Source organism: Gymnoscopelus microlampas (assembly GCF_963454915.1).
Source record: "Gymnoscopelus microlampas genome assembly, chromosome: 7".
Classification (NCBI taxonomy): Eukaryota; Metazoa; Chordata; class Actinopteri; order Myctophiformes; family Myctophidae; genus Gymnoscopelus; species Gymnoscopelus microlampas.
Window position 1 is genome coordinate 20,868,883 of NC_139944.1, and position 12,971 is coordinate 20,881,853.

Here is a 12,971-nt window from a genome sequence, read left to right on the forward strand (position 1 = left end):
GGTACAAGAGCTGGGAATCAGGATTGCTTAGCAACAGCAGTGCAGAAGCCTTGCAGCCTGGGTGGGTGCAGAGAAATTATTCGTGCTGCCGCCCTGTGGACATAATGTGGATGTTCATATTTGCTGGGGTTGGTGTACATACATGCAATATGTCAGTGATTCTCAACCTTTTCCATTTCAAGGACCCCCAGTTTAATATACAGTTGCATGCCCACAGACCCAAATTTGATGCTGCATTTCTTATTTTATTTCTATTTTCTTACACTGTAAAATCTCCAGTGTTAGTTTAACTCTCAGAGTGTATAAATGGAACCAAATCGACCCGTAACAGTCCATTTGGACCCCTGGTGGTCCCCGTACCCGACGTTGAGAACCTGTGGGGTATCACACCTAAGTGGTGCCACTCAAACCATCCACTTACCGCAAAATTGAAAAATGATTAAACTCATTATCTGAAGGGAAATGCATGAGAAATGGGTGCCTTTCATGAGGCTGTTTGAAAATAAATGCAGCAGTCTGATTGGATGTAAAATGCTACAGACCTCATGGCCGGGTGGTTGCTTAGCAACATGCATTGGTGGGAAGGGGAGGGAGTGGGGGTCTTCAGAGGGAGGTAGTGTTCTGGGTGCAGGCAGACTAGGGAAATACCTGGCACAATTCCCAAATAAACAAACTAGTGGGGGGGGGGGCGGGAGAGAGGAAAAGAGAATGAGAAACATAGTCAGACAGAAAGAGCGAGAGGATAGGGAGTGTAGAATTGAGATAGGGAGATTGAAGACACACACACACACACACACACACACACACACACACACACACACACACACACACACACACACACACAGAGGGGGTGGGGGTGAATTTTCATGGTCCAGACAGTAGAGAGATAACAGTGTTATTGAAGAGACATGTTAGGTTTTTTTTTACTACTTAAATTTGTTTGTGCCGCTGGAACTGTCTCAAAGTAAATGGTGCATTGTGTGTGACTGACAAACTGGAACAGCGATGGAGTATAGAACGCCGGTTACTTAGGGCTTTGCTAATATGACGCGTATTGGTCCACTGCGTGGTGCATTAAAGCGGCTTGGAACACAGCGATATACCACGACGCAGTTGCTTATAGAGAGCTTTTAGAAAGAGGGAAGGGGGACAGAGAAAAACCGACCAGCATAACCGGAGGTTAGGCAGACTGTTGTGCACTTGATAAGATGTATAGAGAAGTGTGACAGATGAACAGGATGCAGATGAGTTTGTATGAGGCAGATAAGGGCATTTAAGCATACAAAAACGATGTACGCGAGGGAGAATATGACCAAGGGGGAAGAAAAGGTAGGAAATAAGCTCGTCAAGGGTGGGGGTAAGGAGGTTGAGTATTGGTGGTCTGCCGCTGGTAGGTAGGGCTTATGGAGGGAGGTGGGCCTCGGGCCTGGTTTGTTGCAGGCGGTCTCCACAGGCAATGAGGAGCCTTTTGTCAGGAGCAGGAAATGAGGTTCTGTTGTGATTAAAGAGAAGGTTTCTATGGCAATGCAGTGAGCCGTGTGCACAGAGAATTTGTTGGGGAGTGGAGGGGGCTAAGTGAGAGTAGAATTTCAAATAAAATAGGCTCCATCTCTTCTCTCTCCCTCTCTCCCTCCTGCTTTTTCACAGTGCCCTTTTATCTTTGATAATCTGTTTTCATTGCCACACAGTTGAGCCTCAGGGAGGATTATCTTGAGCCAACTGAGTCATAAATGTTTAGAGTTGCAGTTTCACTTCCCCAAATACACTGGTGTCAAAAGCAGCCTGGACAAAATCCTATACAACATCCTTTAATAAAATGCTATTTACAATGACAATAACATTACATTTGTGTACTCTTTGTGAGTCCTCATCCATTAATCCCATTGAATATTCTCTTGGGGATAAAAAGTATTACATGATTATGTAAACTTTAACCACTTAAACCCTATACTTTATTGACCAGGGTCCCCCAAGAGTCTATACAAGGGCCCCTCCATTTTTCCTTCTATAACACATCTCCTTGCTGAAAATACCAGATCTAGATGTTCACAATGCATCAAGCTGCAATTTTTGCCAAATGCTTGTCTATTTTTGCTGAATGCCTATTATGAAATGCCCAGAACAGGGATGCTAGAGTTCAAGTGGTTCAAATCTAATTATAGTAACACTCTTTGTTAGTTGTTTTGCAGAGCTTGAATGCTTAAGGTAGAATAGCAGTTTTCCTATCTTACATTTTTGTCCTGTGTAGAGGAAGTTGTTCCATGTACAAATGATTGCCATTGACATCCACATAAAAAAAGCTCCAGGATGTTTGGATAAATTCATTAAAATATGGAAACAGGATCTTAAGTTAGACAGAAGTTAGATTACTCACTACTATATTTGTTATTTCTGTTTCAGAATGAAATATTACACATCCTGAAATGATTTCTAAATGAGGTGGAACCGTGGAATTCCCCCCATGACTATACATAAACTGCCTGAAACTGTAAAACGAAACCATTGTCTGCCAGAAACGTGAATGAGATTGAATCATCAAATTCCACCAGGAAATGTAAATAAAAATAATTTACAAAAGAGTGTTCAATAAAAATGACATTTAGCAAATTCATTCCAAATGACGTTGTAAAGTGAAGTGTGACCTCCAGTTTCTTTAGGGATCCATAATCAACGTCATAGCATAATGATTAGAATTATTAAAGGATGTGCTGCCCCCAACCTCTTGGTTTGAGCATAGCAGCATATATGAACTGCTGCCAAAAGGGAACACAGTTGTGTTGTGAGCAGATTGCATAGTGAAAGCCAGATGGCAAATCACACATCAAAAGGACAGCTGGTTTCCAGAGGCTGAAAAAGACAGTCTTTATGGCTCCAAAGCTAATTAGTTCAAACTAGACAAATCACATGGAAACTGTAACAGACCGTTATTGTGATGCGTAACAGGTTGTGGTACAAATAAATAATACAATTAAGTTTAAAAGATTGCAATTGCGTCGTGTCTGCAATTCAAACCTGCATTGAAGCTTTTTCCCCATCAGACATCATGGTTTAGCTAAACCTAATTAATTTATATTAGGCAACAAAAGCAGGTGCTGCTATAATCACCATGCCAGCACTTGCAAACGGGGATGACGTCTCTAGAGTGTATACTCTGTCACACGACGCAGCGTGTGCCATAATAGCCGCTTGACGTACAGGCTTGAGTATTACATAGGAGGGTGCTCACATTGACTATGGAGTTCAGGTAGATGTGTTATATTGATACGGCCTTCATGGAGTCTAGGTCAGTGTTTCTGAACCTTTTCCGGATCAGGGCTCAATTGAGAATCCCGAAAGTGTTCTAGTCCCCCTGACCCCATCTGACCACTTGACACTGTTAAGTGGTCAGATGGGTCGCGTGCATTTTCAGAGCATGTTTATTTTAACGGTCAATCATTCGATTGTGTTGCGGCTTGGAGATGAATGGAACTAACATGGTGTTCTGCCAATCATTGAGGGGCCCACTTGCAATGTCCAGCCCACAGTGGGCCCCAGCCCACAGGTTGAGAATCACCGGTCTATAGGTAGATGTATTACACACACTGACAAGACCTCCAAAGAGTCTAGGTAGATGTGTTAAAGGACAACTTTGTTTTTTTACAACCAAGGTTTATATTTTAGCTTGTAATTAAAGTAAATAAATGATGAGTGTAATTTTTTTTCCATTTACTGCTTTCTATAGTTTTAGCATTTTTTGCGATATTTTTTACAGTGGGCGGGGGCATTCTGTCCGGTGGCTAAATATGCCTTTTTTACACAATAAAAAAGGTCCGGCTGTCTGAGATGGCCAGATGTGAGTTATTGGGGGCTAGAAGAGCTACTGTAAATAATAATAAAGAAAACGCCGGGTTAATGTGTTAAAAAAATGCATATTTAGCCACCGGACAGAATGCCCCCGCCCACTGTGAAAACACTGTAAAAAAGATTGTGAAAATTGCTAAAACTATAGAAAGCAGTAAATTTAATTTTTTTAACACTCATCTTTTATTTACTTTAATTACAATCTAAAACATAAACATTGGTTGTAAAAAACCAAAGTTGTCCTTTAAAGCCCAGTCCACAACAATGATTCGCAACGCAACTAGTCGCAACTTGAAACCACTTGCAACATTATTCCAAAAATGCGCTGACCTGCAACGTGTCAATTCAGACCGCTGCAATTTCCTGCATCTGGTTGCAAGTTGCGACTAGTCGCGTTGCGAATCATTGGTGTGGACTGGGCTTAACATTGACAATGACTCCATGGAATGCAGTCTGCTGTTGGGCAGGTTACTTATTTGTGTCTTGGAGCCTTTGGTTCTTGCCTGTTGGGTTGACTCTTCTGTCCAATGTACCTACGAATAATTTCAGCAAAATCAGATGATGTGCAAAGGGCTGTGTTCCTCAAAGACTACTATGATTATTGTTTACTGTCTTTCTTTGCTTTCGTCATTGTATCACATATTTTTTGTCAGTTTACTTCTACATTAAATCCTTACAATCCTTACATCAATCCTTACTAATCAATCATGCACTTCTTGTTGCACTTACCTGTCACGATTCTTTGGCGTAGCTGTTCCTGAGAGAGAGGCTGTTCTTCATCGTCAGTGATAGGAGACGACTCTATATCATAGTCCACTCTGAGAAGTGCAACCACACACACACACACACACACACACACACACACACACACACACACACACACACACACACACACACACACACACACACACACACACACACACACACACACACACACACACACACACACACACACACACACACACACACACACACACAATAACTTGTCTTGAAAGTCTTAAAACACATCTATGAATTTGGTAACAATTACTTTGAGACAACAGAGCTAGCACAGCACAAACCTGCTGACTGGAGGTTGAATGTTAATACTTTGCCTCAGCATTTCTGGATTCTGACCTAACAGAAATTTGACCAGGTCTTTTGGATTATAGTCCTTATCAATATCCTATAAGACACAGACAGATGGAGAGACATTAGACTGCAGAGAAGAATAAAGCATACAACACAAATATGTCTACACAAGTACACATACACATAGAATATGCAGTTTTACATACACATTTAACCACATGAACCCTATCATCCCTATTCTCAGTATGTCATAATAGGCATATTCTGTGAAAAAAGGTGAACATTCGTCAATAACAGATCAACAAGCTCACAATGTGTCCCATTGTGACGCGTTGTGACGTTGTGAGCTTATAGATCGGCTATTTTCTGCAAAGAGATTGGTATAGAAGGAAAAAATGAGGGGGCTATGTATAAACCCCTGGGGTCTAACAAAGTATATAGGGCAGAGGACATCAATGTGTCCGTACACGGACACATCTGTGGCAAGACTGTTCCATGTCCGTGGCAAATCTTTGATAAACAAAACAATTATATGATTTAAAAAAAAAATGTGGTTCTAATTTGTTCATGTAATGTGCAATGAAAGCACTGACTGTACTGTTAAACGAAAATGTCCATCACAGGCCGGCATGGTGATGAGGATATAGGGTTACTTTTAAGTGGTTAAGAGCAGAGAAGTGAATAGATTACCTTGGAGTTGAGGAAGGCTTGCATAGTGAGCAGCTCATTGGTCTTTTGTTCCACTAGACCCAGGTAGGACATGATGTTGTCCTCCCTGATCCCTGCAGAGGAGCCCAACGTGTCCTCCATCACCGAGCGGTCACATGCCATGTTAGATAAGATCCTGTTCACCTCTAGTAGTGGGAGAAAAAAAAATCTACCGTAAATCCATCTGTGTGTTCATGTTTTCTCGTGTGCTGCACAGGGTTCAAGCAGTGGTTCTCAAACATTTTTCATGTTAAGGACCCCCAAATTGATTTGAATTTCGCCACGGACTCCATCTGACAGAATTTTGTTCCAGGGACCCCCAAAAGAGAAGATTTATATTGTTAAAAAATAGCCAATCAACAAGCTCACAGCTCTTCACATTGCGACGTGGTGTGAGCTTGTAGATATAGCTTGTAGCTGTCGAATAGCTGAAATATAAAATAGGGTTAAAGTTTAACATTTTCCTCATTTTGTAAGGGTCCCTCTGGAAACTCCAGAGGGACCCCAGAGTTTCCCTGGACCCCACTATGAGAACCACTGGTTTATAGAATCAAATGCTGTATCTTGTGCATGTGTTGTACATGTGTTTAAGTATCATTAGAGGCTAAACCTGCTTTGATCTGTTCCAGGGTTGTGCTTGTGACGCTAGCTTGTGCTTCGTGCTCTACTGCTTGTGACTCTGTTTCTTTTTGGTTCTCATCGATGTCTCTCAGCGAAACCTGATGCTGCTGCTCCTGTTTTAAATCTTCAACTCGAAACTGCTCCATCTCACCCTGGGTCTTCACCAAGCACACATAACAGCATTTCATTCATGAGCAAGATGGAAATGGAAAGTATAGTACAGCACGTACAGTGTACAGCACAATACTGTACAGTACAGTACTGTACATACACACCTGGGTTATCTGATCCCTCAATGCCACGGCCTCGTTGTTTTGCTCGTTTACATAATTGAAGAGTGCAAAGTTACGGTCCTCGACTGCACAGAAAAACAACAACACAAGAGATGTCACTAATGACGGATTTCAACTGCAAACAGTGGGTACAGTGTTAATTTGACACTCAGGTAAGGTTTTATGTTGTTTGTTGTGGGACTGACCCTGGATGAACCTGTTGACCACCATGTCCAGGTCCTCCTCTCCCGTCACTCCTTGGATTCTCTGAAACACCTCCTCCAGGGTTTCCACCGACTCCTCTCCAGACTCTGTCCTCTTCTGCTCAGACACTACCACACATAGGAATGGTCATTGGTTTTGTTTGTTCCTCTAGCAATGGGCGACAACAGCCAGTGGTGGAAAAAGTACTCAAATGTTTTACTCAAGTAAAGGTATCAATACTGCAATGAAGAAGTACTCTGTTACAAGTAAAAGTCCGGAATTCAAAATGTATTGGTATCAAAATGTACTTAAAGTACCAAGAGTAGTAGTCCCATTTCACAACGTTTTCAAATGTATAAAATGCATGAAAATCTTTTGAAAATAGCAGATCTACAAACTCACAATGCGTTGCATCGCGACGCATTGAGAGCTTGTAGATCGGCTATTTTCAAATGGCCAAAATGTATATAGGGCTGTGTGTGGTTTTGTAATATTCTTTGTAATAATAATCAAAATCTACAAAGTAACTAGTAACTAAAGTTTTCATATAATTGTAGTGGAGTAAAAGTACAATATTTGCCTCTTTGAGATGTAGTGGGGTAAAAGTACTGAAACTTGGAAATACTCCAGTAAAGTAAAAATACCTCAAAGTTGTACTTAAGTACAGTACTTGAGTACATGTACATAGTTACTTTACACCACTGACAACAGCCGACCATGACCATGCGGCCTGGGGAATATATAACCTTTTAACCACATCAACCCTAGCATCCCTATTCAGGGATTGTCTTATGCCTATGTGTTGGTTTCCCCTGGGCTCGGTTGCCAAGACGAGTTTAAACCTGCAGTGTCGTAAAAACCTGTGTCCTCAGAATAACCTGTGTCATGATGATAGCGGGCGGACATTCGGCGGAAATACCGTAGGTGAACGCTCAACAAAAAGAGCCGATCTACAAGTGAGCTTGTAGATTTGCTATTTTGGGCAAAGAGATTTGGTATAGAGGGGAAAAGGAAGGGACCAAGTACAGACCCGTGGGGGACCGCAGTCAACAAATGTTAGTAGCCTGTGGGGTTAAATAAAGATACAATTACACAATTACCATTGCTAAATTAATTACCATTATCGGATGCTGCCAAAACAGCAATAATATTGCATATTATGTTTTCCATCCTGCCTTGTTGTATTACCTCGTCTACGTCCAGTGTCCAGGCCATCGTCTGGGCCGGTCCTCTCGCTACACTTGGTGGTCATGAACTCTTTGAGACGTCGCTCATGTGCGATAACCCTTTCAGATTCCTTTACGTCAGTATTGTACTGGGCCACGTCCTTGACTGCTTTCTCCTTCATCGTGGTCATCTTTGACTGAGCCTCCACCCTTGTAAAGTCAACATTCAACAACAAAGGAAGAACACCCTTAGCCACTTTTCACTCTGATTTCTCTACATCTCTTGATTGTCTCAGTGAAACCTCACCTGGCCTCGTAAGCAGCCGTCGACACATTTATCATTTCCCCGATCACCTTGCGAGTCTCCTGCAGTTCCTGTCACATTACAGATGAAGCCACGTCAAAAATGTCCTGCTCTGGTTAACATTACAAGTTTGGACCATAATCTCACTTCTCACTTCATAAGTACTACATTCAACTTTAAAACTGAATCAGTGTTGCGTGTTGTGGCTCCAATGTGGATCTCAGACCAGTCTCAGGCAGCTTGTAATGTCAGTTGTCTATGACATATCTATGTCAGTATGACTCAAGGTTTCAGCCTGATCTGAGCCCCATTATTGACTTACATTTTAAAATTAAAGAACAGAAAATGTTCAGAAAGTATAAAACATATGTGAAATAATTTGCTCAGTGTGCACAAGACATTTGGGTCTGGTCGGTCCAGCAGTTTGCAAGATTAGCGACCCTCTTATAGACTACTAGCTTCCTGCAGAGCCCCACTGTTAAAAGTATTTGTTTGTTACATATGGTACACTGCAGAGTGTCATCCATGGCAGGTGCTCAACAACAAGCTGCTTTCTGGGTAACTAAAATACTGATATAGAAACTTTTTTCACACAATGTTGCAAATTCCTGGTGAACAAAAATAACAGGTTAAAGTCACATTATCCTTTTAACAGGAACCATGTCTTTGTTTAAACTTGTTTTTGGATGGACCTGTGGTGTGACCTCTGACCTTGTCTAGCCTGTGGCGCAGTTGCTGGAAATGGACGCGCTCCATGCGTAAGCTCTCCAGCTCATCTCTCAGGTGGCTGTTTTTGGTCATCTGCTCACTGAAGCAAGCCAGGGCCTGCATCATACAACATAAATAAGAACAAAACTACGCAGTATGCATGCAGGTATTCATTGTCAAAGGGTAAGGCTGAAAATGTATAAAGTATAAACTAGGCTTAAGGCCTAATGTAAGACATGGTGTGATGGCAGCCCTCGTTACTTACTCTGTCCAGTTTGTTCTCTAGGGTGCGTATGGCCTTCTGGGTCCGCCGGGCTTCGGCCCTCTGTCTGTCACTTGTGCTGCAGCCCTCTTTTCTATGCTCCACCAGATTCTTCTCAATGCCGGAGATCTGCCCACATCACAGATATGTGGCCTCATGTTTTGTGTCTGTACGAATGGGTTATTGGTGCATGCAGCTAACAGATGATACAGGCAGATTATCGCGTGTGTGATTGTGTACTAGGGCTGGGCGATATGACTTCATATCGATATTATTAGCTATTTTTGTATGCCACCATTGTACAGCAAAGTATAATACAAGGGTAAATGGTTAATCAGACTAATCGATTTAGTTGATTATAAAAAATCTATTAGAATGTTTTCAAGACAAATCATTGATGTATAACTTTAAAAAAAAAATGCCTCTCGATTATTCGATTAACCTACATGAGCAAGACTAGGTCGGTTATTGGTTCTAAATATCGGCATCAATATATTTTCAGTTAATTGCCCAGCCCTTCTGAGAACTGTATGTCTGCAGACTGAAGCGAAATATCACCTCATGCTCTTGCTCTTGCTGACACTGCTTTTCTCTTTCAAACTCTTGGTCCATCTCGTCCCTCTGCTCCAGTAGCAGACGCAGGCACTGGGTGTGCTCGCTGTCCTGCTGTCGACGGGACACGTTCTCACACACTAAAAGACTTCGCTGAATCTCCTCCTGCTCTTTCCGCAGCCTGTCTATCTCCTGGCTTTTGTTCACACACACAAACACACAAACGTTAGATGAGAAGCACACACAAACACAGAGTGATGATCATAATCAGGGTTCGATTTGCTGGGGGAAGGGGGGGGGGGGGGTTCAATGCAGATCAACAAACTCACAACGTGTCACAATGCGACACGTTGTGGGCTTGTAGATCTGCTAGGGAGACATAGGGAGACGTTGTTAACTGCCTCCAAGTGCAAGGAAAATGTTTTTCTCACAAGTTGAACCCTTATCATAACATAATGGCATATGCACCGTTGTTTGCGAATGCTCTCCTGCGCCTGGATGCTGTAGACCTGCCGGTCTCCATCCATGATCCTGAACTGTCTCTGGAGTTTGGACATCTCTGTTACTGAAAGGAGGCCATGTGAACACTGTAGCCATCATACATATCCAGCGGTTGACAAAGTATATACTCAAGTAAATACTCAAGTATTCAGAAATTGTGAAATTGTCAGATCTACAAGCTTGAACGTCATCAGCTATTTCCTCTGTATTTGAAAATGGAAAACATAAACCTTGGTTGTAAAAAAACAAAGTTGTCTTTTAAGTACAGTACTCAAGTAAATGTACTTAGTTACTGTCCACCACTGGCCATCATATGTATGAAACAAAACATCACTGACTATAGGAGAATGTGAATCATACCCAGCATCATCAACATTACCTATGCCGTCAATATCCTGCTCACTGCTGTCCGAGTGAGCACTTCTGGCTGATCTTAATCCACGAGGCATTGTTACAAACAGCTGCAGTATATCTGTTGAAAATGTACAGTACAATGAGTGGGACATTCTGCACAATGGGTGCTTTTACTTTTGGCACTTTAAGTATATTTTGATGCGGATCCTTTTGTACTTTTACTCAAGTGCATTTTGAATACAGGAATTTTACTTGTAACAGAGTATATCTACATTGCAGTATTGATACTTTTACTTAAGTAAAACATTTGAGTAGCTTCTAACTGCTGGATGGTTCAAGAAAGAACTATTACAATAATGTGTAAATATAAGGCATTAATACCATAGCTCAAGTATGTGCCTGCCTCTGCTATTGCTATAAACTATTCTAATCTAATCCAAATGTACACAAAATTACACGTAAATGTCATTAAAAGTTAAACATGCTTCATAAAGTTAAAATGTAGCTACTTACTTGTTATTCTGACGAAATAAATCAATTATTTATTTAGCACAAGCAAACTATAAATCAGCGTACCTACAGCAATAATTGCCAAATAACCTCCTTAGGTTCTAGCTTTTTCTGTTGGTAGCAACCGTTGCTAAGCGGTCAAGACCCCATAGCCGGGAGAGATGGTCACGCTGTGATTGGCTACATGGTTGCCAGGGGACTGCTGACTTTACAGCCGACTACATTTAGCTGTCGTTCAGTCAAACGTTTTCATTAAACTAGGTAGCGTTATTTCGTTAACAGCTGCTTCAAACAGATTTTTCTCTGTACAGTTAGGATCAATCAATGAACTCTGCCACAGTTTTATATCTGTAACATTTTGGACAAGTCACGTTGTTTCCTCAAAATGATAAAAGATAAAGGGATCTATTTATATTGTAGACCTGTACACAACGATCTAACGTCAGTTAAAATGCCCAATACTTTTGTACTTTTACTCAAGTACAGTTTGATTTCCAGACTTTTACTTGTAACAGACTACTTCTACATTGCAGTATTGATACTTTTACTAAAAAACAAAATGCAGTACTTTTCCCACCACTGCATTTTTGGAGTAAAAAATGCAACACAAGCTGTCACGACCTGCTCCTACCATGTTATTTTCTTGTGCCTTTATTGCTTTCCCCAGGCTCTGCTGCCAAGACGAGTTAAAACCTGCGTTGTAAACCTGATGTCAGTGACCTCAGAACAATAACCTGTGGTTTAGTTTAAACCCAGTTGCTGTGTGACTCCTGTATACATCTGAGTTCCCAGAAGTTTTCACTAGCCATGGATTACACTACTGTCGTCTGTCACGACCGATTTTCCCTTTTTGGCCTGTACATAAACGTTGGAATTTCAAATATAAAGTGCTTACCCCATGGCCACGGATGTTTATATACTCAATTATATACGGGTCCTCAGACAGAAGTGCCCGTATTTCCCGTATTGTTCAATAAAAAGCATTTGAATCCGATTGGTGGCCATTTTCTCGGTGTTCACTCTCCATTCCGACATCTCACCACTCCGACTAGTGGCTTCCGCGTGCGGTTAAGGTTAGGGTTAGGGTTAGGTATAGGGTTCGTCAACGTCGGAAAGGCGACATGTCGGAAAGGAGAAATGCACCCCATTTTCTCATAGAGTTATAATGTATCAGAGTGCAACACACCTCCCAACCGATAAGGTCGCTAGTAAAAAGCATCAGGAGAAAATATGAAGAAAATGGCCACCAATCGGATTAAAATGCTTTTTTATTGAACAATACGGAACATACAGGTACTTTTAAGGACCCGCACATAATTGTAACATCCATGGCCATGATTTAAATACTTTATATTTTAAATTTAAACGTTTATGTAGATGTACGGGCTGAAAAAAAGAAAGTGCAAACACCAGGTTGAAGTTCATTCATGACAGTCATGTTTCAGGGCTAGTATACACCTAATAACTGCCACTAGAGGCCACCACCTTCTCTACCCACTGCTGCATACATTAACCTTGCGTCACCAGACTTTCCACGGAGGAAAATGCACGCATAGACGAAGATTTCTGGACATTTGCTTTTCTACATTTCCTGGTAAACTAGCTGATTTTGCCATCCACACAATAACAGACACGCTGAAATTACATTGCATATTGTTTATTTTTCACTCTGGGTTATTCTCCATGGTCAATATTATCACACACACAAAAAGCCATCAAACTGCATGCAGTATATGCCTCTTTTTTTTTAAAGATTTGTTTTTGGTATTTTTTATTGGAGAGGGACAGGGAAAGTATGTCGACAGGAAGAATGGGGAGAGAGATGGGGGATGACATGCAGCAAAGGCCGTCGGGAACGGGACGCGAACCCTATCCTATTAAGGATTTGCAACCAGGGT

The 12,971-nt window shown here is 41.5% G+C and overlaps 1 protein-coding gene across 1 annotated transcript; it reads right to left on the reverse strand.

The window, feature by feature from the left end:
• Positions 1-4,100: 4,100 nt before the first annotated feature.
• odad1 (outer dynein arm docking complex subunit 1) lies at positions 4,101-12,106 on the reverse strand. Its single transcript, XM_084062470.1, has 15 exons — positions 11,969-12,106; positions 10,589-10,681; positions 10,177-10,273; positions 9,715-9,904; positions 9,160-9,285; positions 8,898-9,011; positions 8,190-8,257; positions 7,905-8,092; positions 6,719-6,844; positions 6,516-6,598; positions 6,230-6,398; positions 5,602-5,765; positions 4,902-5,005; positions 4,570-4,658; positions 4,101-4,373 (listed from the first exon to the last, which is right to left on the reverse strand). The coding sequence occupies exons 2-15, from the start codon at positions 10,656-10,658 to the stop codon at positions 4,309-4,311; spliced, it is 1,653 nt and encodes a 550-aa protein (XP_083918596.1). The 5' UTR covers positions 10,659-10,681; positions 11,969-12,106; the 3' UTR covers positions 4,101-4,308.
• Between the last annotated feature and the right edge of the window lie 865 nt (positions 12,107-12,971).